Consider the following 27841-nt stretch of genomic DNA (forward strand, 5'->3'; position numbering starts at 1 on the left):
TACTACCCGGCCCCCAAAATTATGACTTTTTCATTCTTTCAGTGCCGTTGCTAGTGAAAACAAAGAAGTAAAACTAAATTAAAACTCTTTAAATAGGATTATCGCTAGTAGACATCCAATCCATTTCAGGCGGGTGGAGTAGCAGCGAATGAACATTCACTGCCATCCTCTCAGTTGGGGGAAGTAAAAGTTCATTCACTGCTAACCCTCACACTTCAAATGGATTGGGCATTTAATGTTGTCAATACCAGCCAATTAGTTTAAAAAAATACATACAATCATCGGGTGGCTCAATCAGTCAATACCTACCATTTAAAAATAATAATCATCCATTACTAAAAAAAGTAGTGTAAAATCAAACTTGTCTCATGGTGACCTGTGGCTATGTTATAACAAATAAATAACTCAGTAGTAAAAATACATTTGCAATTAAATATCATATCTGATAGGGGGCCCAGTGACACGAGTGGTTAGCGCGTCGGCCTCACAGCTTTGGGGTCCTGGGTTCAAATCCAGGTCATCTCCATCAGTTTCCTCCCACATTCCCAAGACATGCATGGTAGGCTGATTGGACACTCTAAATTGCCCCTAGGTATGAGTGTGAGAGTGAATGGTTGTCCGTCTCCTTGTGCCCTGCGATCGGCTGGCCACCGATTCAGGGTGTCCCCCGCTTCTGGCCCGGAGTCAGCTGGGATAGGCTCCAGCACCCCCCGCGACCCTAGTGAGGATAAAGCGGTTAAAAAAATGAGATGAGATATCATATCTGAATACAATCATTGAGTGTCAAAACTTTACGATAACTTTTTTAATTACTCTTGATTATGTCAGAAGCGGCTTGTTTGTCCCTCCTGGCCTGCCGTTAGGTTAGGTACAAAGGTACAGTTCTCCCTGCTCCGGTTTTGTTTCGTTTTGGGATGAAGTCTTTGGTATTTTGTAAAGCTTTTGAGTCATTAAAGTTACTGTCATGAGCTCAGTTCGTCTTGCCTCCTCCTGCTTCCCCGCTACTGGGTCCAAATCCCTCCGATCGCGCCACGACGTCTCGGCGCAATCGTAACAGATTACCTGACTAAAAAGACTTACACCTCATCGTAAATATCCATATACAAACCATACTGGATTATAACCCAAGAGTTCAAACCAGTAACCAGTACAAACTGCTCAGCCTTTGAACATGCTCGAGAGACCCAAGAGAGTAAACTGTAAGGTGGGAGCAACAGTGTCTGTCTTTAATGACTTGGCTAAAAACACAGACTTTTAAGCCATTTAGAATCAAAATTATTTATCACGAACAGCAAAAGAATGTGGTCACCAGCCCTTCACACTCATACAGATATATGAACAATTTGGGAATCTAGTTTATATATTTACGGCATAATGCTTTCGTGTCAAGGTCTTTGATAGTAGTGTACAGTATGCGGTGGTTAACTCACCTGAATCACATGAAGGCAGTGTTTGTTAAATTCCCGCTCGGGTTGTCTGACTGAATAGTTGTCTGTATGTGCCTTTGGGTGAATGATCCCCAGTCAACAGTGCAGTCATCCCTTTGCCCATGTCATGTAAAATGATCCTGAACAGGATTAGTTGTATAGAAAAAAGGCGAATGCGTTACTTCTTATGTAAAGGTAATAAAGTCTGTCTGTCAGAAGATTTTGCAGGGCTGACAACTACTCCGGAATTTCAGGAGTTTTCTCTGGAAATGCAACGCAACCTCCCTAAACTCCGGAAATCCCCAAAAATGTTCACTTAATTTTTTGGGGGGAAGCAACCATTTCTGAAAAGTACCAAATTGCCAATTTAAAAGCCTCAAAATTCACACCATTGCTACGCCTTCCGCCATCCTGTAAACCGGATGAATTCGGTAACACGAGTGCATTCTGAATCATCTGAGTTACAAGTTCTCACGAATGATTCGTCTTGTGCGACTTCAGCGTAGCAATCGTCTCCAAAAGGACCGACATTTGCACATCACCCTGACACATGTTGGAATTACTGACTGTAAAACGCAAGTAGAAGGACCCAAACACAAAGAAACTTATTTTCCTTATGCTGTTCTTTTTCAATAGTTTGCAAAACCACAATATTTCAATTAATGTATGAACACGATAATAACAGTTTGATTTAAATTTCCTACGCTTTTTTTTTACATTTTATATCGATTTTGCATGAATCGCATTCACTCCGGAAATACTCCAGAAATGGGACAAGGGTACTCCAGAAACAGGGTCTACGGAGTTTGGCATCTCCAATTTTTGTTTTGCGTATAAAACTTGTTTACATAACATTATGCTATAATTGGGATTCATAACATCAATTAGCAGATAAGACTTTTTTGTCCAATGGCTGGCAAACAGCCTGAGAATAAAAGGATGGTACATTTATTTAGCCACTAAAGATCAAAATCTCCAATTGATGTTTGATCCAAATATAGAACTCCACAACATTCATTCATTCATCTTCCATACTGCGCATCCTCGAATGGGTTGCGGGGGTTGCTGGAGCCCAATTCAGCTGACTTCAGGCAAAAAGCAGACTACACCCTAGACTGGTCGCCAGTCAGCCACAGGGCACACAGAGAGACAAATGACCGTACGCACTCATAATCATAGCACCACCAGTGGGAATTGACCCCGCGCCTGAGTGACCCTCTACAGTCTACACCACCTGTGTCAAAGTGGCGGCCCGGGGTCCAAATCTGGCCCGCCGCATCATTTTGTGTGTCCCGGGAAAGTAAATCATGAGTGCCGACTTTCTGTTTTAGGATCAAATTAAAATAAAGAAATGGATGTATATTAAATTTCCTGATTTTCCCCCTTTTAAATCAATAATTGTAATTTTTTAATCCATTTTTTCAGTGTTTTTAGTTTAAAAATCCTTTTGTAAAATCTAAAAATATATTTTAAAAAAGCTAAAATAAACATTTTTTTAGCTCTATAAAAAACTGAATATTTAGGGATTTTAATCCAGTTCTTTTAATCCATTTATTTTAAAACATCTAAATATTATATCTAAAATGGTCCGGCCCACATGAAATCGAGTTGACGTCAAAGCGGCCCGCGAACCAACCCGAGTCCGACACCCTTTTTCTACATCATTAGTCGACTAAACTCCACAATAAAGAGATCATTTTAGAGGTCTTAAGAAATATATATTAATTAATTAATTAATTGTTATTGTTAAACAGCGGCCCGATGGATGAGTGGTCCCAGTTCTGGGCCTTCCTGTGTGACGTTTGCATGTTCGAGCCTGCTCCGCTTTCCTCCCACATCCCAAAAACATGCATGGTAAGCTGGTTGAACACTCTAAATTGCCCCTAGGTATGAGTTGTGATGGTTGTCTGTCTCCTTGTGCCCTGCGATTAGCTGGCCACCAATAGTTAGTTGGGATAGGCTCCAGCACCCCCCGTGAATTTCGGGTGTATAAGCAGTCCCAAAAATAAATGAATGAATAATTGTGAAACAGTGTATTTGTTTTGATGATACAGACACCACCATTCAATATGGATCAACTTAAACTTTTTTTTTCCGAATATGTTCACCATCTTATTGGGAGCAGCATGAGATGATAAATAATCATACGGCTGCAAAAGGCCCAAATACATGACCTGTTCCCGTTAGGCGAGCTTGATCATTTACAATAAAACTGAGGCTTTACAGTCATAGGGTCTACAGTCATGGTCTTCCTGCACCTGGAATGCTTGCATCACTTACGGGCACTGGTCTCCATGGCAATTGTTTCTATAGCAACCACCCAAAAGCTGGATGATGATGAGCCAGCAGGTTGATAAGCAGGTCGGGGATGAACAGTGATCCGTGGATAATTCAAACTTTGACCTGTAAAAGCAGCAAGATAGATTGCAAAATATAAGTGAAACTGTAAAGATTTCTAAAGCAAATTCTTGGAATTTATGGGATTATACTATATAACCAACATAAGCATGTGAACTCAGGAAAATGCCTCTAATTAACTTTAATACAGCAACATTACCAATGACACATAATATAATAACATAAGTATGTAGTTGTCTGTGACAGATAAAATACTTTTGTTCAATTACTTGACCTTTACAGCATTCCATTACATCAGGGAATGCTAACACAAACTGCTGTTATTCCCAGGTGTATAACAGGAATTTATTATTCATTCATCTACTCTACCGCGCATCCTCGTGAAGGTTTAGAAAGGCAGATTACACCCTAGACTGGTCGCCAGTCAGCCAAGGAACTATCGGGAGATTGCACAACAATAACATTTTGATCTCTCTCCTCTGTCGGTTTCCTGGTCTATGCTCTTATAAATTTGGCATGTTCTCAGTAAGCTTTAGCAGGAATCGAGAGTGGGTTTTCAACCCCGTTCCCTATTGCTCCCATACATGTTGATAGAGTCTAATGTGTGGTATATCAATACATAATTGCTGAGATTTATCAGTGGCTTGTAAAAAAAAAAGCTAGATGATGGAAGGTTAACTCCTTGAAAAGTAGATCTTGGAGCAAAAAAGTTGGAGAACCCCTGCCCTATACCATCAGGCAGCTATGGGAATTGATTAAATTTGAGTTAAATATGTTTTTAAATCATTATTTACTTAATACTAATAATGTGTCTTTGCACCAAGAGATAGCATGGGAGCTCTGCTGAAATGGGTACACAGTCGATTGGTCGCGGGTCTTTTGGTCGCCGATCTTTTGGTCGCCGGTCTTTTGGTCGCCTGGAAAGTTATTGATAATTACCATTTAAATCGTTGCTCAAATTCCCTAAATACAAAGTGTGAATTACTGTTTAGTCATACTTAATGCCCTAGTAATTATTAGGATAAAAAAAAGCTCCAAATTTCCCGGACTTTTATTGTTTTTTGTTGGAGAACTTGTTAAGACCCTGACTGACGTACCTTCTTAAAGGGACAACGCATGTACATACAAACTCATATACACTCACACGTCGGCTCAGTGAAACTCCTCATGGCCATTGTTGACTTTTATTGATGCGTAGACCGTGTTGTTTTACCTTGTTTTGTCGCCGGTCTTTTGGTCGCCGGTCTTTTGGTCGCCCGTTGTCGTGGTCTGGGCGACCAAAAGACGGCGACCAATCGACCGCACACGGCTGAAATGTGAGTCACAACAATTACATACTGTTCTGATAGATGTTAGAAGTTACAAGTAGCTTCTGAATAGGGATGCCCCCATTTTATAACGTGTTCAAAAATTGGGCTTGATCAGTTCATTTGTCAGAGGCCTAGAAATGTATAAAATAATTTTAAAAAATGTATTTCTTTGTTTTTAATCTTAAACATTACATTACCTCATTTCCGCTCGGCGGCTGAGTGGTTAGTGCGTCGGCCTCACAGTGGGTTCAAATCCAGGTTGGTCCACTTGTGTGGAGTTTGCATGTTCTTCCCGGGACTGTGTGGGTTTTCTCTGGGTTCTCCGGTTTCCCCCATATTCCAAAGACATGCAGGGTAGGCTGATTGGACACTCTAAATTGCCCCTAGGTATGAGTGTGAATGGTTGTCCGGCTCCTTGTGCCCTGCCATTGGCTGGCCACCAATTCAGGATGTCCCCCACCTCTGGCCCGAAGTCAGCTGGGATAGGCTCTAGCACCCTCCGCGATCCTAGTGAGGATGAATCAGTTCAGAAAATGAGATGAGTTGAGATGAGAAATTAACTAATTTCTGCCCGGCGGATGAGTGGTTAGCGGGTTGGCCTCACAGTCCTGGGGTCCTGGGTTCAAATCCAGGTCGGTCCATCTGTATGGAGTTTGCATGTTCTTCCCGGGCCTGCATGGGTTTTCTCCGGGAACTCCGGTTTCCTCCCACATTCCAAAAACATGCATGGTAGGCTGATTGGACACTCTAAACTGCCCCTAGGTATGAGTGTGAGTGTGAATGGTTGTCTGTCTTCTTTTGCCCTGCGATTCGCTGGCCACCAATATAGGGTGTCCCCCGCCTCTGGCCCGAAGTCAGCTGGGATAGGCTCCAGCACCCCCTGCGACCCTGAGGATAAAGCGGTTCCGAAAATGAGATGAGATGCATAATATTTATTGTCTACAAACTATATTCATTTGATACAACCTCATCCTGTACATTGCTTACTTATTTATTGTGCATTTATATGTGTAGGGGAGCGGGGCATATTTTTGGGACATGGGTGCCCCAGGGATTTCTTGCCAGGAGCCCCCAAAACCCTAGCAACCATGATAAATGAGGGATCACTGCGTCGTATGTATTGTTCTCTATTGAAACAATACAACACTTTACACAATTGCCAATGGACTAATAAAATCCTTTTCATGGCTAGTTTTGAAAAGAGATCAATAGAAAGCTTTGAAGTTGAGTTGAACTCCTGACAAATTCCGCCAGAAAACGATTATCACGACCATACTTTTCAAATTAAAATAAAAAATAAACTCATGTATCACATGACCTGTTATCTGCCCGGATACCGGCGGCGTGTGAATCCGTATGTGCGTGGAGCCGGCAGCACGAAAAACAACACTGCAAGACCATTTAGCGCCCACTCGTGATGAGTCACGCGTGACTCACCGAACGTGCCAGTAAATTCAGCGCTGCTTCCTTAGAAGATCAACAAAATAATGTACATCATTCACGCCATTCCGGGAATCCATGCGTTTCTCGTGAAATTCTTGTTTATAGACTGGACCGAACGAAAATACGCCTAGGAATATGCCGGAAACAAGCTCTACGTAGCAAGACCCCTGAGTCATAGAAAATATGTATCGCAATGCAGGAAGCACTACTGACATTTTCTACCTTAAAATGACAACATGCCCGTTATAAATCACTAGTGTCAAAGTGGCGGCTCGGGAGCCAAATCTGGCCCGCCGCATCATTTTGTGCGGCCCGCAATAGTAAATCATGAGTGCTGACTTTCTGTTTTAGGAACAAATTCAAGTGAAGATTATAGATGTATATTGTATATTTCCTGATTTCCCCCTTTTTAAATCAATAATTGCAATTATTAAATTCATTTTTTTTTATTTTTGTGTTTTAGTGCCCGTCGGCTGAGTGGTAAGCACGTCGGCCTCACAGTGGGGGACCTGTGTTCAAATCTAGGTCAGTCCAACTGTGTGGAGTTTGCATGTTCTCCCCGGGCCTGCATGAGTTTTCTCTGGGTATGCCAGTTTCCTCCCACATTCCAAAGATATGCATGGTAGGCTGATTGGACACCCTAAATTGCCCCTAGGTATGATTGTGAGCGTGAATGGTTGTTTGTCTCCTTGTGCCTTGCGATTGGTCAGCAGGGATAGGCTCCAGCACCCCCCTCGACTCTAGTGAGGATAGAGCGGTTCAGAAAATGAGATGAGATAAAATTAATACATAAAAAAATAATCACAATAAATTGTAATAAAATGAAAAAAGGCCAAATTGAAATAACTATGGCCGTGTGTATTTTACTCCAGGAAATGTAGGTATTTATTTATTTTTCTTCTATAAATATCTTTTGACCTTATTTAGCTTAACCTTTGCCATTGACGGCAATAGACGTCTGATTCTTTATTAAGTGTGAGTGTCTGTGAATTAGATATTTTTTAAAGGCTAAATAGAAATAATTACTTGTATTTCTGTGAATTAGTGTTAACTATATGTTGTCAAACCACTTGATGGCGTAGGCCAGCGGTCTCAAACCGGTCCTCAAAGGGCCGCAGGGGGTGCAGGTTTACATTCAAACCGAACAAGCGGACATCTTTTGCAAGTGTAATCAATTGATTGCAGCCAGGTGCTACAAACTTTAGAAGACCTCACATTGGTTAAACTGTCGACACTGGATCGGCTGAAACAAAGACCAGGACCCATTGCGACCCTTTGCGGAAACAGTTTGAGACCCCTGGTGTAGGTGCAGGGGTGTCAAACCGGTCCTCAAAGGGTGCAGGTTTTCATTCCAACGGAACAAGAGGATACGTTTTACAAGTGTAATCAGTTGGTTAAAGTCAGGTGCTACTTATTTTAGAAGACACCTCATTGGTTAAACTGTCGGTACTGGATTGGTTGGAACAAAGACCAGGACTCACTGACTGTAGGCGTAGCCGTTCATTCGCCTGACTGGTACATGAGGGGGTGGGATCAATTACCGCTGGTTAGCGGTATGATTGTGCCTGTGAAATTGTTGTATGGTCTTTTATTTGGCCTAGAGTTGACTGGCGACCAGTCTGGGGTCTAGTCTGCCTTTCGCCTGTAGTTCGCTGGGATAGGCTCCAGGAGGATGCACAGTACAGATGAGTAATGAATCTTGGTCATATTGTATTCAGGCATATTACACCATGCATAATATTTTCTTTGGTTTTGAGATTCTTAAGGACGCTCAGGGGTGAAAGCAGCCAATTTAAACTTAGTTGTACATACTTTTTTTTTACAGACAAGCTAACTGGGTTCTGAGGTTCTTGCCAGGCAGGAGACAGGGAGTGGTCTCGCCTGTACCCTCACACCCAAGAGTAGGATTAAGTACGAGTTGGTAAATCGTGGATTTCAAGGGAAATGTATATTCAGAGTACTATAGGCATAACTACCAAGCTAAGTGCACGCTGTAGTCTTATAAATTATATGGTGTGAGTCTGTGGCAGAAAAGATTTACGGTTGTTGCCCAACTTTGTCATTGGGCAGTTTACTGTAAATAATGGGGTAGGAGCAATTCAAGAGAGTGCTCTTTTAGATACATATGTCGCAGGAATGTGTCATACTGAAATTGTTAAGAACACTAACACTATACTATATCCACAACCCAGTTTTTTTATTTTTTTTAGAAAGGTCTTAATTACTTTACATGGTCTTTAATGCTTTCGCTGCGATTGACGATGATAAATGTCCAATGATGTGGCTTTTTCCATCCTTCTAATGTGAATTCAAATGAAATACAAGGAAACTGGGCCATATTAAACTTGTCATTAAATCAATACAGTATCCTCTTTAGGATACATCGAACAAATTCTACCAACCAAAGAAAAAATATTTGCACTCAGGACCCCAAACAATAACATTGCACAGCATCTACAGAATGCTTAAATCTTTGAGTCTGGGATCTGGGACACTGAAAGATGTCCAATCATATGGCTCTTAAAATGCTTTAAAATTAATTTGTCACTAGATGTCCAATCCATTTGAAGTGGGAGGGTTAGCCCTACATTGATATTATGAACACAATGAGTTAAGATCATAACTGTATACTGCTCAATGGCAATACTGGAAAAAAAACACCTAATCTTGTAAATTTGAGATTTCCAAGGGATTAGCTGGCTCAACTGACAAAGTGTCTGAAAATAAAGTAGTCTGAAAGAAACCAAAACTCGTGATGAATAGTGTAGAAGCAAAAGCAAACATAAATCCCACTAAAATGTGAAAAAATTCTCATATTTATTATAATGACATACATACATACATTTCAGATAGAAAATGACAAAAAAGACACAAATGGATTCCACCACATACTGCTCTTAAAAGAGACTTTACTTAGAATAATAATTAAAGAGAAGAGAATTAATGAGATTATCGAATAACTCTTTCAAGACAACGGGATTTCATCCCCTCTTGGTATGTTAACACCAGTGATATTATGTTTAGAAATTGGGAATCGGTAGATGATCAATACCATGTCATCATCTCATTAAACATCTTTGAGTTCAATTAACCCCATCGTATTGAAATAGTTGCTAAACACAGAAGGACAAGAAGGCCCATGAGTGGTCTTGTACAAGAGTTGCAATGTGTGTTTAAAAACAAACAAACAAAAAAACAGTCAAGTGCAAAACCTCTAAACGCTGCTGTCACCGCTGAGGACATTTTACCCGTGTGTGTCCTGGCATGTGGCAGATGCCACAGGAACGAGGTTTCTTGGCAGCCAACGGTTTGTCCCCCGTGGTCTTCCTGCCCCTCTTCCCGCCGTCTTCGTTGTTATTGAAACCACCGTTTCCGAAGCCACCTGAGAGTAAAACAGGTCAAATCACTTAAAATTCTTTACGTGGAGCTTCCAGCAGGACTTCATGCGCCATGACAGTTTTTCTGTAGTAGCAAGGTTGTTTAAAATAGATATGGTGACCTGCTGACTATAAATATGGTGATATATTGGTCATTGACATTCGGGATATCAAATGAATGAATCAATGGTAATCAAACATAAGCATTCACATCCAGTCCTACTAGTTTAAATGAATTGGACAAATATTGTTGTCAATAGCGCTAATGAGTTAAGAAAGACTTGTTTGTTTATAAAAATGTAATAATATAGTGGCATATTTACAGAACTAATAAAATGTTATATTTTTACTGAAATATTCTCATTGTCTGTGACAGAAAAGTTATTGTTAACCCCTAACCTGTTCCCAAGTTTATTTTATCCTTTACTTTACCAATTCAAAATGGTTTGCTTTTCATTTTAGTAATTGTATTGTGGAATATCTTAAGTTGATTTTTTTTTAACCGTGAATCGATAATTGTGGCATCGCTATATTGTGAGATGATCGTTATCCCAAGCCTTGTAGCACAAATTGTATCATATGGGCAGGAACCTAGATGTTTTTTGGGGTGAAATAATTCCTTCCTGCCTTACGGTGATTTTTGACTACTGTATTGGTGGCATAATTTATTGTCTGCTAACAAGCTGCATAGGAAAAGTGTCTCGTTTGTTTGTACAGTCGTGTCTTGGTTTATGAGTTACCCAAACTATAGTATTCGTCAACAGGATGTTCATGTTCCAAGCATCCCTTTAAAACACATTGTGTGACTTGCCTGATGGTGAGACATTTTCATCACCCCACTGGAAGAAGTTACACTGCTGGTCTCTTGGTTTCCCACACGTGTGAAATATTCTTCCCTTGTTGGGTCCGTCCTTCTGCACAACACGCATCACGGTGGCCCCGTTACAATTACACTTTAAACCTCGGGTGTCTCTCTCAGGGCCACTGCCCCCCCCTTCGGTTGCGTTTCTGAACCCCAGAGATTGGCGTGGAGGTTGGGAGACTCTTGGCGGAGGTGGCGGTGGGGGCCAGTGATTCTGCGGCGCCACCTGCTGGTTTGACTGATCCCCCCACAGAAAGAAATTACAAGCCCCTGAATTGCACTTGTAGAATTGCCGTCCTTGATTGGGGCCTTCTTTGCGTACAGTCAACAGGATTGCATCCTGACCACAGTTGCACACAATGACATCACTGTTGTCAAGTGCACTGATATTATTGCCTCCTGGTGGTGGACGAAGCTGTGGCATCCAAGAGGGGGCAGAAGGTGGAGCGCAAGACCCTGGGTTTGAACTCTGTATTTGGGGCCGTGCTGGTCTTCGAGAATTTGGATGTGAGCCCTCTCTTCCTCCACCTCCCCCTCCTCCTCCTCTGAGATATTTAAGGTCCAAAATTTCTCTGAGCGTCTCGTCACATCCACCAATGCAGCCTACAAATTCTAAAGGCATCATGGCCGGAAGGCTACCCCTACGGAACTTCAACTTTAACCTGTAGGACAAACAGTGGGCACATGTTAGCCATAATTTACATTCACATTTGATAAAATCATTACTGTAAATAACAACCACTGTAGTATACATTCCATTTCATCTGCCTTGCCGCTTATCCTCTTTTAAAATGATACTTTTGTATCTTAAGCCTCCTAAGAAGGTCCTTAGCCACAAAAACAAGTTTTACTACATTTATTTTAGGCTTTAGAGGGAGAAATCCTCTTCATCGTTAATTTGTTTTGTCTAAAAAATATATGGTCATGGGCTAACATACACCTAACAGAGCAAGTAAAACATTTTTCCTAAAAAGTTAGCAATGAACCCTAAGTATAGTCTTTTTATATATAATATACCACATTTTCTCGCATAAAAGCCGTATTTGTAACAAAAAAAAATGATGACTGAATCAATGCACGAATTAGACTTGACATGCACGAAACTGCAAGGTGACAAAAAAGAAATGCCATAATGCAAGACAGTGCGGCCGAAACGGTCATTTATTTCAAAATAGTGAAAAGATAAACAAATAAAACGCTAAACAAAATTAATTTTGACATGTATGAATGAAATTCAAGGGGAAAAAACGTATCTTGCATAAAATGAGGAAAAAAACTCACTTGTGCCTTTTCCATTGCTCACTCTTACCTTTTACCGTTTGATAAATGTGCTCTGACTGGCCGGACGCGAGTAGCCTTATTACATTGGTTCGTAGAATTTACCATGTCAGCACATCCCAATAGTTGTTAAGGTTGATCGAAGGTCTTGCGGTCGATCATTAAAATATCTCAGCCTTGATACCTGCGTAATGTGTATCTCATGCTATTATTGCACCTAGAGACTCGGACACATTTCCTGGTTGTACTTCTCGCGTGACTGACTTCCTTTTTGAATTTGTCCACGTGCAGACAACACCATTTCGGAATGTGCAATCCAGTAGACGATCCTTTCAATTCATACAGTATCTCAGAAATACCACGTGCGATGATTTTTCATAAGATTTTCCCTTCAAAATAACACATTTGTACTCCCTATTAAAACCATGAATATGGAAGTGAAAACTGTGAATCAGTGGGTGTCTTATATGAGAGAAATTGTAAAATTCAATGATTTTAAGGCAATTTTAAGGGTACGGCATGTACGCGGAGGCGGTCAATATGCGAGAAAATACGGTAGGTCTCAAAATAATCAACCTACAAATAACATCTTAACAACAGCACAATGAACAGGAATACTATACTAGAACTACTATTAGTATTAAACAATACAGGGCTTTTAATCAATTTTGTCCTCATTGTGTAATATCATCTCAGCAGCAAAGCAAAAAAAACTCAATGAAAGATACAGGGGGAAAAAAAATCAGCTTTTCAAAATACTTCTACTAATTTTTGGAAATTAACTAAAGTTGAGCTAAGACAGCAAATTGGTGATCAGCAAAGTAGAACTGACTGGAAACAGTGATATTAAAAAAGTTGTTTGTGCTTTTACTTAGTTAAAGCAAGCTGCTGGGTGAAATGGGAATTTAAAAAAAATCTGTTATTACAAACAAGTGCTGTGGCTCAGCTTTAAGGTCTGTACATCGCAAGAGTTGCTGTGGCAACAGATACTGGTGTGAAGCACTCCGGCTTGCCAAATGTGCCCTATATTTGGACTGTGCTCTGGCATGTGGTCACAGGGTTACCGCCCACTGATGAAAAGAATTTTGCCAGGTTTCTTCACAATTTTAAAACATGTGAGAGAAAAAGAAACTTGCTTTAACAAATTCAATCATGTTGCAGTGGTATAGAAAGTTTTGCAACATATGTCTGTGCGATAAAATAAATGAAAACTATATCTTCAAATGTGAAGTGCATAATTATCTTTCATCTATAATCCTTATAAAGTGTGATTTATGGGTGTGTGAGTGTGTGTGTATGTTAAGATTCTCTCGCTACGTTTGTCCAAACTCTGCAACGTGAAGAGATGAAATTTTTTATGGTGGCCAGAAACGGCTGTCGGATCCTAATAGACGAGTGATTGAATTTCTTCACCTTCTCTAAGGTTGCAAACTCAAGCTCAAAGTCATAGCATATAAAATGACTAATTGCTGTGATTAAATCTCTAATGATTGTGTCTGATCCGATCACGTTTTTAGAAATCGGGCCCCATCACATCATTTTATCAGGATAGGAATTGGATGTAAAAGATTGGGAGGGCAGTTCCCCAGTCAAATTGGATTGGAAGTCTATCGCAGTCAATGGCAGAGAAACATGATCGCTCAATGCTCGCCTTCCCCACTTTTAAAATGATTTATTGTCTTTAACTGCCAATATGACATTTAACTGGCCACCCGATGCAGTAGGGCAGGGGTCGGGAACCTTTTTGACCAAGAGAGCCATAAACAATTTATATTTTTAAATGTAATTTCTTGAGAGCCATACCCAGAATGTAAAAGTAAAAAGATAACGCGTGATTTTTTTGTAATTTAAACTTTTAAAGTAAAATAGGAATCTAAATTATTTTAATAATATTGTTACACTGTTGCTAATCAATGAGCATGTGCAAGGGATTCTGAAGAAACGAAAAATTATGACTAAAGCAGCACTAAAATTAGTGTCGGTGCTATTTAAATTTTATTGAGCCAACGCGAAGCTCATATTGGTCAATGTAACGGCGCTTGAAGTAGTGTTGCGAACACAAAGATGTGCCAATGCAAGACTCTCATTGGCCGATGTATCGGCGTTCGAAGTAGTTTCGCGAACACAGACGTGCTAATGCGTCAATCCCATTGGTCAATGTAGCGGCACTAGAGTGAGTATCGGCGCCATTTAGATGTGCCAAGACGAGGCTTTTATTGTCTTTTATCTCTAGGTGTGCCCTATAACTGGCTGGCAACCACGCAAAGGTATAGTTCGCCTTTCGCCTGGAGTCAGCTAAGACAGGCTTCGGGACCCCCGTGACCCTTGTGAGGATACGTTTGCAACATATTTCTGTGTGATAAAATATAAGCTGAGTAAAATAGCCATAGTTGTTGGTAAGAATATTGTGGTCGCACCTCTACTTTGCGCATTAGCCAATTAGAAATACTCACATGTGAACCGGCTGTGGGTGGCAAGTGGAACAAATACTGTCATCTCGGCTGACCTCAAGCACTGTGTCAGGAAACCATAAGGCTGTTTTGCAGGCTGGGAAGCCCACACAGGACAGGAACTTGCTGTAAAGGTGGGAGGGACTATATTAGCTATGTACAAAAAAAGTGGATTTAGTGGAATATTTTATGTCCAGAGGTTAAGCATGCAAAGCATCCAAAATGTTTTGCAGTCGGTGTGAAGAAAATATTATCTTTTTGTATTATATTTGTTTTATTGTGAGTTTCTTGCCTTTATTTTGTCTCACCTGTTTCCCTCCCTTTTTTTCTTCAGCACCATGTCACGTCCACAGTGGGGACACTTCCTGACAGTCACCGGGATCTCCATCTCTTGTTGCTCAGTTTCAATTATCTCCTGAGCTTCACCCAAATATGCTGACAGAGCTTCATCTAGCCTGAAGCGGCACAGAGATTTACTTCATCATTTAGATTAACAAGCAACAGTCACTAATTCTAGAAGTAGTAGTAGTATGATGGAATAGGGATGTCCCGATCACATAAATCTAAGAATCTGCCAATACCATGTCCCAAACTGATACCCAGAAAATGTATTAAGTTGGGGGGAAAAAGTCCAAATGTCTCTTGTCCACCCAATTTATATCGAGCTATGTCAACAGCATAATCTTTTTTTTTAAATATGAAGCTCCAAAATAAGATTGCAAACAAATTGTTTAAAACATATATTTTCTATGAATAAACTTAGAGCAAATAAACTCACCCAATCCCATAATGTTAGTATTTTTAATTGTGGTTTGTTGAAGATTTTTTTAATTGCAATCTTTGTGTCAATATAAATATAGAAATATGATCAAATATGCTGTATATAAAAATGTTTGCATTATAAATGGATATTTCAGTCGATTGTTCGATCACTGCCAGCCCCCCAGTCTAATTGGATTGGATGACTCTTGCCATCAATAGCAGCTAAGGAGTTAATACTGAAAAAAGTTAAGTAATACATTAAAAAAAAAAAAATTTTTTACCCGATTCCGATCCTCTGAAAATGACACGATCAGGCCTGATTTCCAATACATTTCGATTCGATTTCTGACCGCGGACATCCCTATGATGGAATATTACACAACACTAACTTCTTTGCCTTCCTAACTGATTCAATGAAGACAGCCTTGTATTTCTGGATGTGGTGCTGCAACGCAATACTTTTGTCCTTCCTTCCCTCTGAAACCAGTTTGAGGTCTGCCTCTAATTCAGCCCGCAGGTGGGGTTTTGACATTTCATACCCCATGGCATTGTAACCTAAGCATTAAAAAAAACATTTGAAACCTTCTTAAAACTCTAGCATGAGAATGTGAATTTGTCTATATACCTTCAACCAGTCCCATGCCAAGTTCCCCAGGGAGAAATCTCTGGTCAGCTGTCAAGCCCACGTACATACGACTTTTTATTGTTTCGATGTGGTCTGCATGTGTTGCATCGGTGCCTGTTAAAATCAATGATAAGATTAATGGAGGTGTGCTTAAAATAGGTCATATGGAAAAAAATACAATACAGGCCATTTTATATCAAAATATTGATATGCTATAATACAATAGATTTTTAATTACTTGGTGAATCATTATACAATAATTATAACAGCTCTTCTTTCGCCCACTCACTTTTTCTAGTTGATGTTAAACTGACTAGCCACAAATGTTAAATGCATCCCTTAATGCTGCAAACTAATCCGTGAGCAAAAGCACCACAGTACAATACATATTTTATCTTAAAATGTAAATATATCTAATTATCAATCAATATTTTTGAGTAATGTTTTTGGCATTTTATCATTTAAGTCTAATATGATTACTAATGAATGAATAAATTTTGATATTGGAACGAAATGTGCCATCTGTGTGGATTATGTTTGCTATTTTCAATTTTTTGCATACATTACACATGTACAGTCCTGTATATATATATATATATATATATATATATATATATATATATATATATATATATATATATATATATATATATATATATATATATATATATAAATATAGAGAGAGAGAGAGAGAGAGAACTGTACATAAGTAATGTATGCAAAAAACACATACATATATTATATGCATACACACATTTATACAAACAAATCAACAAATGTGTGCTTTGTGATCTACCAATGCCATGTTTCTCCATTAGTGCTATAAGGTCAGCTTCAGTGAGTAGCTGCGGTGGACTCGTCTGACCGTCTACCATCTCGATGGCAGAGGGCTGGAATTGTGAACCTCGTTCATACACTGGAATCACCTACATTAGCGCAAAAACTTAGTTTTAATAATTAGGTATCCTATCCTGATCTTTGATGCTTCACATCACACTAAACCTGTCTTACCTTCGCGCTCCACCTGTCATAAGGATAAACATCCAGGTAATTCCTTGCAATGATCATGAGTCCCGAAGTGGAAAACTTCTCCTGAGCGATGTCTATATCGACAATAGTTTCCTGCCCCAAAGCATCTTGGGACACACAAGCCAGGAAGTGCCGGACAATGAACTCATACACACGTTCTTCATTTCCCTGAGATAGAAAATGTAACACTGATGTTAAAAAAAAAAACGTAAAAGAGAGACAGATTCTGCCTACCTGCAGCATGCTTGTGTATTTAGTAGGGTGTATAGGGGGATGGGCTTGGTCAGAATTTTTGCCCTGTCGTGGGTTGGGACCCCCAGGCTGGGCAAGCACCCGCTGGGCAAATGCCCCCCACTCTGGACTCTCCGTTTGCTGTTCCACCAAAGGGCTGAGCGCAAGGGATGATGGGAAAATGTTTGTCTCCGTGCGTGGGTAGCTGATGAACCTTCGCAGAAACAGAATGAAATGTTTTTCAATTCAATCCAAGAGTGTTCAAAATATTGAGAGAAAGGTTTAACCATGAAAGACAAAGTCCCCATAATAACACCACACAAGCAAATCACACAAAAATGCTATTTCACACTCACCCATTTGTGTAAAGTTTTTCGGCAATTTTCATAGTTTCTTTGGCACTTATTTTCAGTTTTCTAGAGGCCAGTTTTTCCAGCTCCTGATGGATGAATAAAAACAAAAGGCTGGTGAGGCCAAAAGATGGAAAGACAAGGGTGTGGATGATTTACCACAGTGTCCAAAGGTAGAGGTCTCCATTTGCTCTTGGGCTTGCTGGTTACTGAGGTGACTGTTGCCATGGGATCCTGCGAATGAGTTAAAAGCACAAATTTGACAATAACATTTGCAAGTATACTCCCTTGTCACTCAAATACATGGTTTACTATGGCAATTTTCCTTAGAAGTAGTCCATTACTGCATGGTACCATTCTCACTTAGAATACGTACATTATTCTTTCAAGATACCTCAATAAGACACAGCACGTCAGAGATTATAACACATTATGTGTCTAATGTCGTATCCAATGTATTGAGTTTGGATTTCATTCAGATTAACATTGTGTTTATTTTATGCTGCAGTTTTGTAGATGAGTAGTAGCATATTTCCACACAGGCACACAGAGAGTGGGCAGTAACCTTGATAATTACATTGTCAAATACAGCCCTGCAATTATCGCCATATATTAGACACGTGAAGAGTTTCAGTTTCTTTTCTAAAATCCGTTTGATTCGTTCAATTAGTCATCCAGCTACGGTAACAGCAATACGTAAAACAAAAACAAAAAAAATACTGTCATCCTTCACCACTTGGCGGTTTCAACATTTCAGTACATCGCGGTATTTTATATGGTATCCAAATAAAAAATGTCAAAATTCACGCTTATTTATTGACAATTGGTAAATTTTGCAAAAGCCTATGAATGTTGGATCAAAATTTTCGTCTTTGTCTGAGCACAAGATTATGCCTTGCCATACAAATTTGCACTTTTTAAGAGGCTATCACTCGAAAAGGTTACCAAAATAATTCTTAACCAGTATCCCACTTTGCTAGGCTTTTTGCAAAGCAGTGAAGCTGCTGAAAAAGGTGGCAGAGCAGGTTGTGTAAAGAAGCTCTCATCACCCCTCACCAAATTAACCCTTCATTTTTTGGATTATGTGCTACCATTCCTTAGTGAATTCAACAAGTTGTTTCAAGCTGAGGAAACAAAAAATGGATTTCTTAATGATGAAATGAATAGACAATTAAGAAAGTTAATGGTGAAAGTTGTAAAGATGTGTAACATCAAAGGCAAAGATTTGCAAAAAGTGGACATTAATGACAGGAGCCTGCAGCATGATGACAAAACTGTAGCAATTGCAGTGGACACAAGAAGGAGCCTACTTGATCTTAAAGAGGAAGGATTAGACTCAAAAGTCACAAACACCTTTTTCAGCAATGTGAGATCCTATTATGAATCAGTAGTTAAATAAATGTTTAAAAAAGTTTCCATGGAATGATCAAGTAATCAGGGATCTTGTTGTGCTGGACCCAAACAAAAGGGATACTTTAGATTAGATTATACACCAATTGTCAGGTTGGGAGAGAGGTTTGCTCCTGAAGTGGATCCCGGGCACCTCAAAGATGAATTTGAAGAGTACCAGCTATTGTATGATGTAGACTTCAATAAAAAAGAAAATGGAAGTCCGGATGACACTTGGAAAGGAATTCTTAACCTCAAAACTCTAAGGGACACAGAACGGTTTCCTCTGCTAAAACAAGTAATGGAAGCCACCCCCTCTCTTCCCTACAGCAATGTGAGCGTGTCTTCAGCCAAGTCCGGAAAGTTCAAACAGAGTTTAGGAAATCATTAGCTCCATTGATTCTTACTGCCCAGCAGTATTGCAAAATGAACATGGAGGGATGTTGCTTTTTTAAGTAAGATGAAGAACATTTGAACTTGGCAAGGAAGGCAGTTTCAGAGTACAATGCCAATCATGTATATACCAAATGTGTCAAAGTGGCGGCCCAGGGGCCAAATCTGGCCCGCTGCATCATTTTGTGTGGCCCGGGAAAGTAAATCCTTGGTTCTTTTAATGCATTTATTAAAAAAAATCTAAATATTATGACGTTAAAACGGCCCGCGAACCAACCCGAGTCTGACACCCTTGATGTATACAGTCATCCCTCGAATATCGCGGTTAATGTAGACCAGACATGGCCGTGTTAATCGAAAAATCGCGAAGCAGGGTCACCCCAATTATAACTTTGTTTTCCTTTTTTTCCTCAGTGTGGAGTCCTAGTAGCAAGAGTGGCTTCCGCTTCCCAGTTTCAGCATGGATATTCACATTATTATGAACTTTAAAAAAATAAAACATCTTTTTTTTCCTTCAGTGCTGAGTCCTAGTAGCAAAGGTGGCTTCCGCTTACGAGTTTCAGCGTGGATTTTCACATTAGTCTATTTAAATGTTCTTGTTGGTGCTGATTTACATGAGGATACTGATGTCCATACAATGATTTTTATAGCCAGTCATACAGATTTATGTAGTCTTAGGTTGAGAGGTTTGCCCAATATGTTGTATGTATAAAAACCTATTCATTCGTTTTCTGAACCGCTTATCCTCATAAGGGTCACTATCCCAGCTGACTTTGGGGCCAGAGGCAGGGGACACCCTGAATCAGTAGCCAGCTGATCGGAGAGCACGGGGAGACGGACAAGCATTAACACTCACACTCATAACTAGGGGCAATTTAGAATGTCCAACCCGCCTACCATGCATGTTATTGGAATGTGGGAGGAAACCGGAGTACCGGGAGAAAACCCAAGCAGGCCAGGGGAGAAAACTCCACACAGAAGGACCAACCTGGATTTGAACCCAGGACCCCAGAACTGTGAGGCCAACACGCAAACCACTCTAGCCGCTGGGCTGCCTCTATATAATCAGTGAAGTGAAAATATCCTTTATACCTTTGTCACTCATCAAACAGAAACATTTATTTTCCATGGTTTGGAGCACTGTTGAAAAAAAAAAACATCAATAAAAACTATTCTTGACTCTGTAGTGGATCTTCGATAATACACAGTCGACCCAAACACGATGATTCATATCACATTAAAAAGTCCAACTTGCTACCAACTCAACAAGTGTATGAAGTGACAGGCAATGCAATGCTTTGCTATGCTAATATTTTGTTACACCAATCATTAAAAGGAATATAAAGTACTCTACCTCCATGCAGATCTGGTACAGCACTAAGCATGCAGTGTGGTTGAAGAGACGGTATCTTTTCCATCCAAACTCTACAGTGTCTTCCTCCACCTCATGAAAAACTGAATCCAAGAAGCAAAAGGGTCACGATTTAAATCTAAATCCAATTTTCTGTGAAGAAAACATCAAACCTTTTGGGCTCTACGTAGATATGTACCTTTGATCTTGTAGAAAGTTTCAGGAATGAATGCTTGGATGGCTTTGAAACGCTCCACCACAAAACCAAGAGTGGGAAACTGGCAGCTGCCATAAGAGATGAGCTGATTCGCCAGAGACTGTGGGAAGATCTTCTGTAGGCGAAGGGTTTGGAATCGAGTGAAGGATGCTCCTGGATATGTGCAGAAAGAAATGTAATCATAAAGTCACGAGGATATCAACTCCTTATTTTATCATCTGAAGCATCTAAAGATATTGAGAAGTTTTTTGTTCTGAATCTTACAGCATTATAACATTCTTTAGGTGCCTCCTCACCTATTCTCAGGTCAAGCTCTTGGCGGACATCAACGGCATCACTGATGTTAACATTTGGCTCTGATAGAGTCTCACAAGCTCTCCGAATGGAGTTGGGGGTGATTTCAGAAAACTTTGCCCGAAGCACTTGCAAGTTGGGCTTCACTGAAAATATAGCATAAGAACAAAGAACAAAAATATTTGCATTTGAGCTGCAGTACCTGAAGAAAAATGCGGAGAAAGGTCTGAACACCAAATATTGCTATCTCAATTTTTGCAGTTAAAATTTCAATTAAGCTTACCTGCTTTACAGACATCAATGATTTCAAAGCCAATGTTTTCTCCTTCTCTGTCACAGTCAGTCCAGATAATTAAGGCCTGGCATTGTCTCACTTCCTTTTCCAACGTGCGCTGCAAAAGACGAATGAGAACGAATGGGAAGTTAGAACAGGTGAAAAATAAGGTAAAATTTAAGTCAGTTATTTGCATATTATAGTGACATTTATTAAGATGTTTTATTAATGAATATGAATCATTATATTTTATTATGCCTAGATCATTTATGGGTAGTAGACATTCACCTGCTTATGGCAGGTCTGATACTGGTGTGTGCCCATAGCGAGCACTTCTGATGTTGCTCACAGTGTTCCTCAGTGTGCTCAGGGAGGTTGTCTGTATGGCCAGACATGAAAAAATAGAGGGAACATTGGTGTGTAGGTGGACTTTTAAAGGAAGACTAACAGGTCTTTGAGGGTCAGAATCCTAGTTGATCCACAGGTGTTCAAATACTTACCGTATTTTCTCGCATATTAGCCGCCTCCGTGTATAAGCCGTACCCTTACAATTGCCTTAAAATCGTTGAATTTTACAATTTATCTCGTATAACACGCCCCCTGATTCAAAATGTTCATTTCCATGTTCATGGTTTGAATAGGGAGCACAAATGTGTTACTTTGAAGGGAAAATCTTAAGAAAAATAATTGCACGGGGTAATTCTAAGATACTGTATGAATCGTCTGCTGAATTGCACATTCCTAAAGGGTGTTGTCTGCACGTCGAAAAATTCAAAAAGTAAGTCATGTGAGCAGTACAACCAGGAAGTGTGTCCTGAGTGGTCTAGTTTGCCATCCTTAGGTAAGATGGCGGCACCCTGAGCGAGCAATGGCATGCACAAGTGAGTTTTTTCACGTTTTATGCAAGACACGATTAATTTTTTTCTTGAATTTCCTTCATGGACGTCAAAATAAATTTTGTTTAGCCTTTTATCTGTTTATCTTTTTTCAATTTTGAAATAAATGACCGTATGCAGTTTCATGCATGTCAAGTCTAATTTGTGCGCATGTAAGACGTACCCTCGATTGGGTCATCATTTTTTTGCAACAAATATGGCGTATATGCGAGAAAATACAGAATTTGCAGCGATATCACAATTTTTTTTATTTCTTTTTTAAAATCATACATTACGATTTCTGGATTTTTAGATTATCTCTCGCACAGTGCACATGCACCAACGAGGAAAATTTCAAACCCATCCATGAGTTCTAAGTGGGGGGGAACTTGCAATATGGCAGGGTGTTCAAATACTCTCACTGTATATGGCTATAATGCTGTGATGGCAATGTTCAAATTATGAAAAAAAAACATTTAGATGCTCTTTTTCTCTCCTTCTAGATACATTTCTGTGGTAGCAGATTCGGACTTGGTATCAACAGTTCGACAAAATCAAGCGACTCGGACAGATGCGAAAATATGTGATCGGGACATCCCTAGTGAATTTGTTTGAATACAAATAATGATGTGCTGTTTTTCGTTTGTATTGGTTGGAGAGATAAGGAGACGTACCTTAATTTGTATCATACCATCTGGACAATACTTCTGAACTTCAGCATCAAACAATAGCACTGGATTGCAGCTGTGCCTTGGAGCAAAAAATGTAAATGCAAAATTGATATATGAAGGTAGTGTCACTTAATGCACATAGGAAACCTAACAGCGTATATCAGGGGTGCCCAACTATGGTCCCTGAGGGCCCCTATCCAGTCTGTTTTCTATATCTACCTCCTTTACCATAACGTTTCTCAACCACTGTGCCGGAGGAAATTAAGTCATATATTGCAATATCCCAAGAGAATTTTTTTAATATTACGATATTAAAATTGAACTACAATAGTACCTTGACATACGAGTGCCCCGACATGTGAGCAATTTGAGATACGAGTAAAATTTTGAGCAAATATTTATCTTGAGATACGAGACTAATTTTGATCCCCTGTCCCTCTCTCTCTCCCCTCCACGAAATCTGTCTAATTTTAGTACTATTAACCACATTTTAGTACCATTAAACCACTATTTATTTGTTACTTTGTTAATAGATGGCAAATTAGAACAAATAAAAATGTTTTTCCAATCCATTATCCTGTTTTTGGTGTTTTTTCAGAGGGCTGGAACAAATTAATTTGTTTTTAGTTCATTTCTATGGGAAACGTTCGTTTGAGTTACGAGTAAATCGACATACGAGCTCAGTCCCGGAACACATTAAGCTCGTATCTCGAGGTACCACTGTATTACAATCTTAAAATCAAAATGTGATGAACATTAAATCATAGATTATTCTATTACAAGATTCAAATGGTAAAACAGTCATTTTGTTGCTTATTTTTCTGTAACGTGGACAGGAAGTTGTTTGGCTTCACAGACTTCAAATTTTGTCGACGTTAAGTCTGTGTGAGCACTACTCTTTGCCTAATGCGAGGAGTTGGGAAACACCGCTCTACCACACCTGATTCAAATGCTGAACTCATCAGAAAGCTGTCCAAAAGCTTGATACTGATCCTAATTATTTGATTCTTGGAGGAGGCAGATATGGCAAACAGACTGGATATGGGCCCTCAAGGACTGGAGTTAGGCACCCCTGGCATATAACAATTAAACATTCATTTGGACTTTGGGCACAGGTGGGCACCCTGAATTGGTGACCAGCCAATCGCAGGGCACAAGGAGACAGACAACCATGAACTTACCATTTCTGATAAGAAGCATTAAATTCATGACCCAGTAGATGGCCTGAAACTGATGTCATTGACACCATCACATTCTAGTAGATGCCGGTGCAGACATAAGAAAAGCAATTAGAGGAAATACATATACATATACAACATATATATTATTTCATTTTGTTCACATACCTGACCAAAGAGATGATATTCAAACTCATATATCTTATTAAACTTGGACAAGCCTTCTCTCTAAAAGAAAAAAAGAAAAGAAGGAACACCATTACCATCATGTGTAGAAGAAATTAGCAAGCAGAACTGAATCATCTACAAGAGCTTGGATTCAGAACGGTGCATCGCTCAAAGACATCTTAAGAATTTCATGCACGAATTCTAATTCATATTCATTTTTTTCTACTCTTGATAGACCACACATTGGCTGTCCAATCCATTTTGACTGGGAGGGGCAAATGACTGAAAGTTTGTTCCACCCAGCCAAAATGGTTTGGACGTCTGGCATCCTTAAGGGCACTGAAAGATGAACATTAATTGCAAGTCCTCTCTGTTTAAATGGAATTGAAAATTAAATACATGTAATTAATAAAAATTAAATAGGGGCCCGACGAAGGAGTGGTTGGCGCGTCAGCCTCACAACTCTGTGGTCGAGAGTTCGATCCCAGGTTGGTCTTCACTGTGTAGAGTTTGCATGGTCTCCCCGGGCTTGCGTGGGTTTTCTCCGGGTACTCTGGATTCCCACATTCCAAAAATATGCAAGGTAGGCTGACCGAACATTCCCAATTGCAGTGTGAATGATTGTCTGTCTCCTTGTGCCCTGCGATTGGATAGCCACCGATTCAGGGTGTCCCCCGCCTGGTGCCCATATTTAGCTGGAATGGGCACCAGGGCCCCCCACAACCCTTGTGAGAATAAGTGGTTTGGAAAATGAATAAATGAATGAATGAAATTAAATACAATGAAAGATATAAACTTGAGATGATTATGAGGCTGTAACTAGTGTGTATGTGTTTTTAATGTGGTGGGCTGATTGGAAACTCTAAATTGCCCCTAGGTATGAGATCGGCAGGCCACTGATTCGGGGTGTCCCACGCCTCTGGCCCGAATTCAGCTGGGATAGGCTCCAGCACCCTCTGCGACCCTAGTGAGGATAAAGCGGTTCAGAAAATGGGATGAGATGAGATTTTGGGGCAGCCTGGCGGATGAGTGGTTAGCGTGTCAGCCTCACAGTGGGGGACTTGGGTTCAAATTCAGGTCGGTCCTCCTGTGTGGAGTTTGCATGTTCATCCTGGGCCTGCGTGGGTTTTCACCGGAAACTCTGGTTTCCTCCCACATTCCAAAGACATGCATGGTAGGCTAACTGGACACTAAATTTCCCCTAGGTATGAGTGTGACCGTGAATGGTTGTTTGTCTCCTTCTCCTGCGATTGGCTTGCCACCAATTCAGGGTGTCCCCCGCCTCTGGCCCAAAGTCAGCTGGGAAAAGCTTCAGCACCCCCCACGACCCTAGTGAGGATAAAGCAGTTCAGAAAATGAGATGAGATGAGATGTTACTTTGATTAATTTGGTTTTCAGAGCTGCCAACCCCCGTCGACCCCATTTCTGGAGTACCCTTGTCCCATTTCCGGGGTTTTATGTTTCATCAGTAGTGAATGTGATTTGCCCTAAATTGATAAAAAATAAAAAAATAAACAAAATGTAGAACCATTTAAATCAAAGTGTTATTAACATGTTTTTACATTAATTGAAATATTGTATTTTTGCAAACTATTGAAAAAGTACAGCATAATGAAAATAAATATATCTTTGTGTCTAGGTCCTTTTATGTGCGTTTTAGTCACTAATTCCACCATGTGCCACGCTGAAGCCTTTTGGAGATGGGTTCAACATGAGATATTTTGTCGAATACGAACCAATAAACTTCTGCGAGTGTCTGGGTTTCTTATTAGAATTTTCATCCAAATTGCCATCCATTTTGCACTAAACCCGAGCAGGCATATTGATCAGACTTACCAGTGCTGTGTATGCCTACTTCCTATAGAACAACCCCGGAAATGATACGATTTGTCTCAAAACAAAAGACTGGTGGTTTAGTCAGCCTTAATAATACTTATACTTCCCTTATGAAAAAACAAAAACAAAAATGTTAAAGTGATAGAGGCTACCTATGCAATCGATTCCGAATCGATTCCCATGCTGAACTTGCACAAGGCGAATCATTCGTCAGAACTTGTAACTCGGATGATTCAAAATGCACTCGAGTTACCGAATTCATCCGGTTAACAATGCAGTTGAATCAAATCCGTAAGATGACGGAAGCCACAGTGATGGTGTAAATTTCGAGGCATTTAAATTGGAAATTTGGTACTTTTCCGAAATGGTTGCTTCATAAAAAAATTAAGTGACAATTTTGGGGGATTTCCGGAGTTTAGGGCGGTTGTCAGGAGTCCCGGAGTTTGCGTTGCTTGTCCGCAGTTGGCAGCTCTGGGTTTTGTTAAAATTATATTGATTCATCTTATCTCAATTATCTGTGGGAGGGTCACGTGGATGCCGGAGCTTAGGCCGGCTAACTACGGTCATGAGGCAAGGTACAACCTCAACTGGTTACCAGCCAATTACAGGGCACAAGGAGACCAACAACCACCCACGCTCACACCCATACTTAGAGACAATTTTGAAGCCTCCCATGCATATTTTTAAGAATGTGGGAGAAAGCCAGAATACCCAGATAAAACCAACATGCATGGGTACAACATCAACAACTCCACACAGGAAGGCCAGAGCCCAGGATTGAACCCTCGCTTGCAAAACTGTGAGGCAGACGCGCTAAGCACTGGACACCATTATTTATAAATGTATTTTAATCATAAAAAATACAAATAAAATTATTAACAATCTATATTATATTAATTGCCAAAATTTGAAGCTGTTTTATACAACCCAAAAATCACTTACAAATACCTTTGTAAGAAAATACATTTTAAATTACCAAAAATAATCACTTCCTCTGGTTAAAGGACGTAAGAGGCGAACTTTTGAATAACTATACACTGAAGTGACCAGTCCCTGAAAGCCAATCAGCGTGATAGAAAATTACCAGCAACTAGTTACGAGGGGGATTCGTGCGCCCTATTTCTTACAGGTCAGAGAGTTACATATATTCATCATGTGAAATGAAAGAAAATGTTAACAGGATACTAACCCTCATAGAGCTCCCATTGGACATGATTTCGGAGATGCCTTTAGCTGCATCATTCTTCTCGGCTACGCAGAGGACTCGCTTGATCTGGCCTCTCCGCATTATGTCTAATGTTGTCAATGAGTTCTGCGTCGAAGAACGACACTTCGGCTGGAAACAGGGCCTCCGTTGTCCCAATCCAAGTAGATGTTTAGCAAGGAGGCTCGCTACTTGCATGCCTTGCTTCTGCTCACATGTAGCAGCCTCTTTTCCGCGTAGTATTGACCTTCCAGTGCGTTAGCATGTTAGCAAAAAATGCTAAGTAAAGCGGGGAAAGTTTACACACTTTGGCAAACGAAATTTGTCACTGTAATAAAATCTTTAAAATTACAATATATATTCAACATAGCACAAATGCATTTCCACAGCATGCACTGTTGTCGGTGTTTAATCTGCTACCAGCAAGGAAAGTCCACTTTGTTTACAAACTGCGCGCTCTCTCGATTTTTGCCGTATTCTGTTGTGGTG

At 40.0% G+C, this 27841-nt stretch overlaps 1 protein-coding gene and 1 long non-coding RNA gene across 2 annotated transcripts; both read right to left on the bottom strand.

Annotated features, from left to right (window-relative positions):
• Positions 1-1205: 1205 nt before the first annotated feature.
• On the bottom strand, positions 1206-6517 carry LOC144087882 (uncharacterized). The gene is made up of 2 exons (XR_013304782.1): positions 5293-6517; positions 1206-3830 (listed from the first exon to the last, which is right to left on the bottom strand). It is a non-coding gene; the product is annotated as an uncharacterized LOC144087882 (long non-coding RNA).
• Positions 6518-9366: 2849 nt separating this feature from the next.
• Positions 9367-27830, bottom strand: top3a (DNA topoisomerase III alpha). The gene is made up of 19 exons (XM_077618400.1): positions 27338-27830; positions 24313-24372; positions 24148-24221; positions 22970-23045; positions 21430-21538; positions 21149-21292; positions 20835-21005; positions 20639-20739; positions 17662-17736; positions 17509-17591; positions 17156-17366; positions 16904-17089; positions 16689-16818; positions 15893-16006; positions 15657-15822; positions 14814-14960; positions 14509-14631; positions 10727-11439; positions 9367-9920 (listed from the first exon to the last, which is right to left on the bottom strand). Exons 1-19 carry the CDS (start codon positions 27548-27550, stop codon positions 9766-9768), a joined length of 3051 nt encoding a protein of 1016 aa, XP_077474526.1. The 5' UTR covers positions 27551-27830; the 3' UTR covers positions 9367-9765.
• Positions 27831-27841: the final 11 nt, after the last annotated feature.

This window comes from Stigmatopora argus, chromosome 14 (assembly GCF_051989625.1).
Source record: "Stigmatopora argus isolate UIUO_Sarg chromosome 14, RoL_Sarg_1.0, whole genome shotgun sequence".
In the NCBI taxonomy this organism is placed as follows: Eukaryota; Metazoa; Chordata; class Actinopteri; order Syngnathiformes; family Syngnathidae; genus Stigmatopora; species Stigmatopora argus.

What these genes read in the sequence shown, in the direction of transcription:
- top3a (XM_077618400.1), bottom strand. Translation starts at nt 27,550, where the DNA reads ATGCAAGTAGCGAGCCTCCTTGCTAAACATCTACTTGGATTGGGACAA. An exon ending in AAAAAAAGGGAGGGAAACAG is followed by an intron (nt 14,632 to 14,813) that starts GTGAGACAAAAT and finishes CCACCTTTACAG; the next exon opens with CAAGTTCCTGTCCTGTGTGG. An exon ending in CACCCACAGCCGGTTCACAT is followed by an intron (nt 11,440 to 14,508) that starts GTGAGTATTTCT and finishes TTTGTCCTACAG; the next exon opens with GTTAAAGTTGAAGTTCCGTA.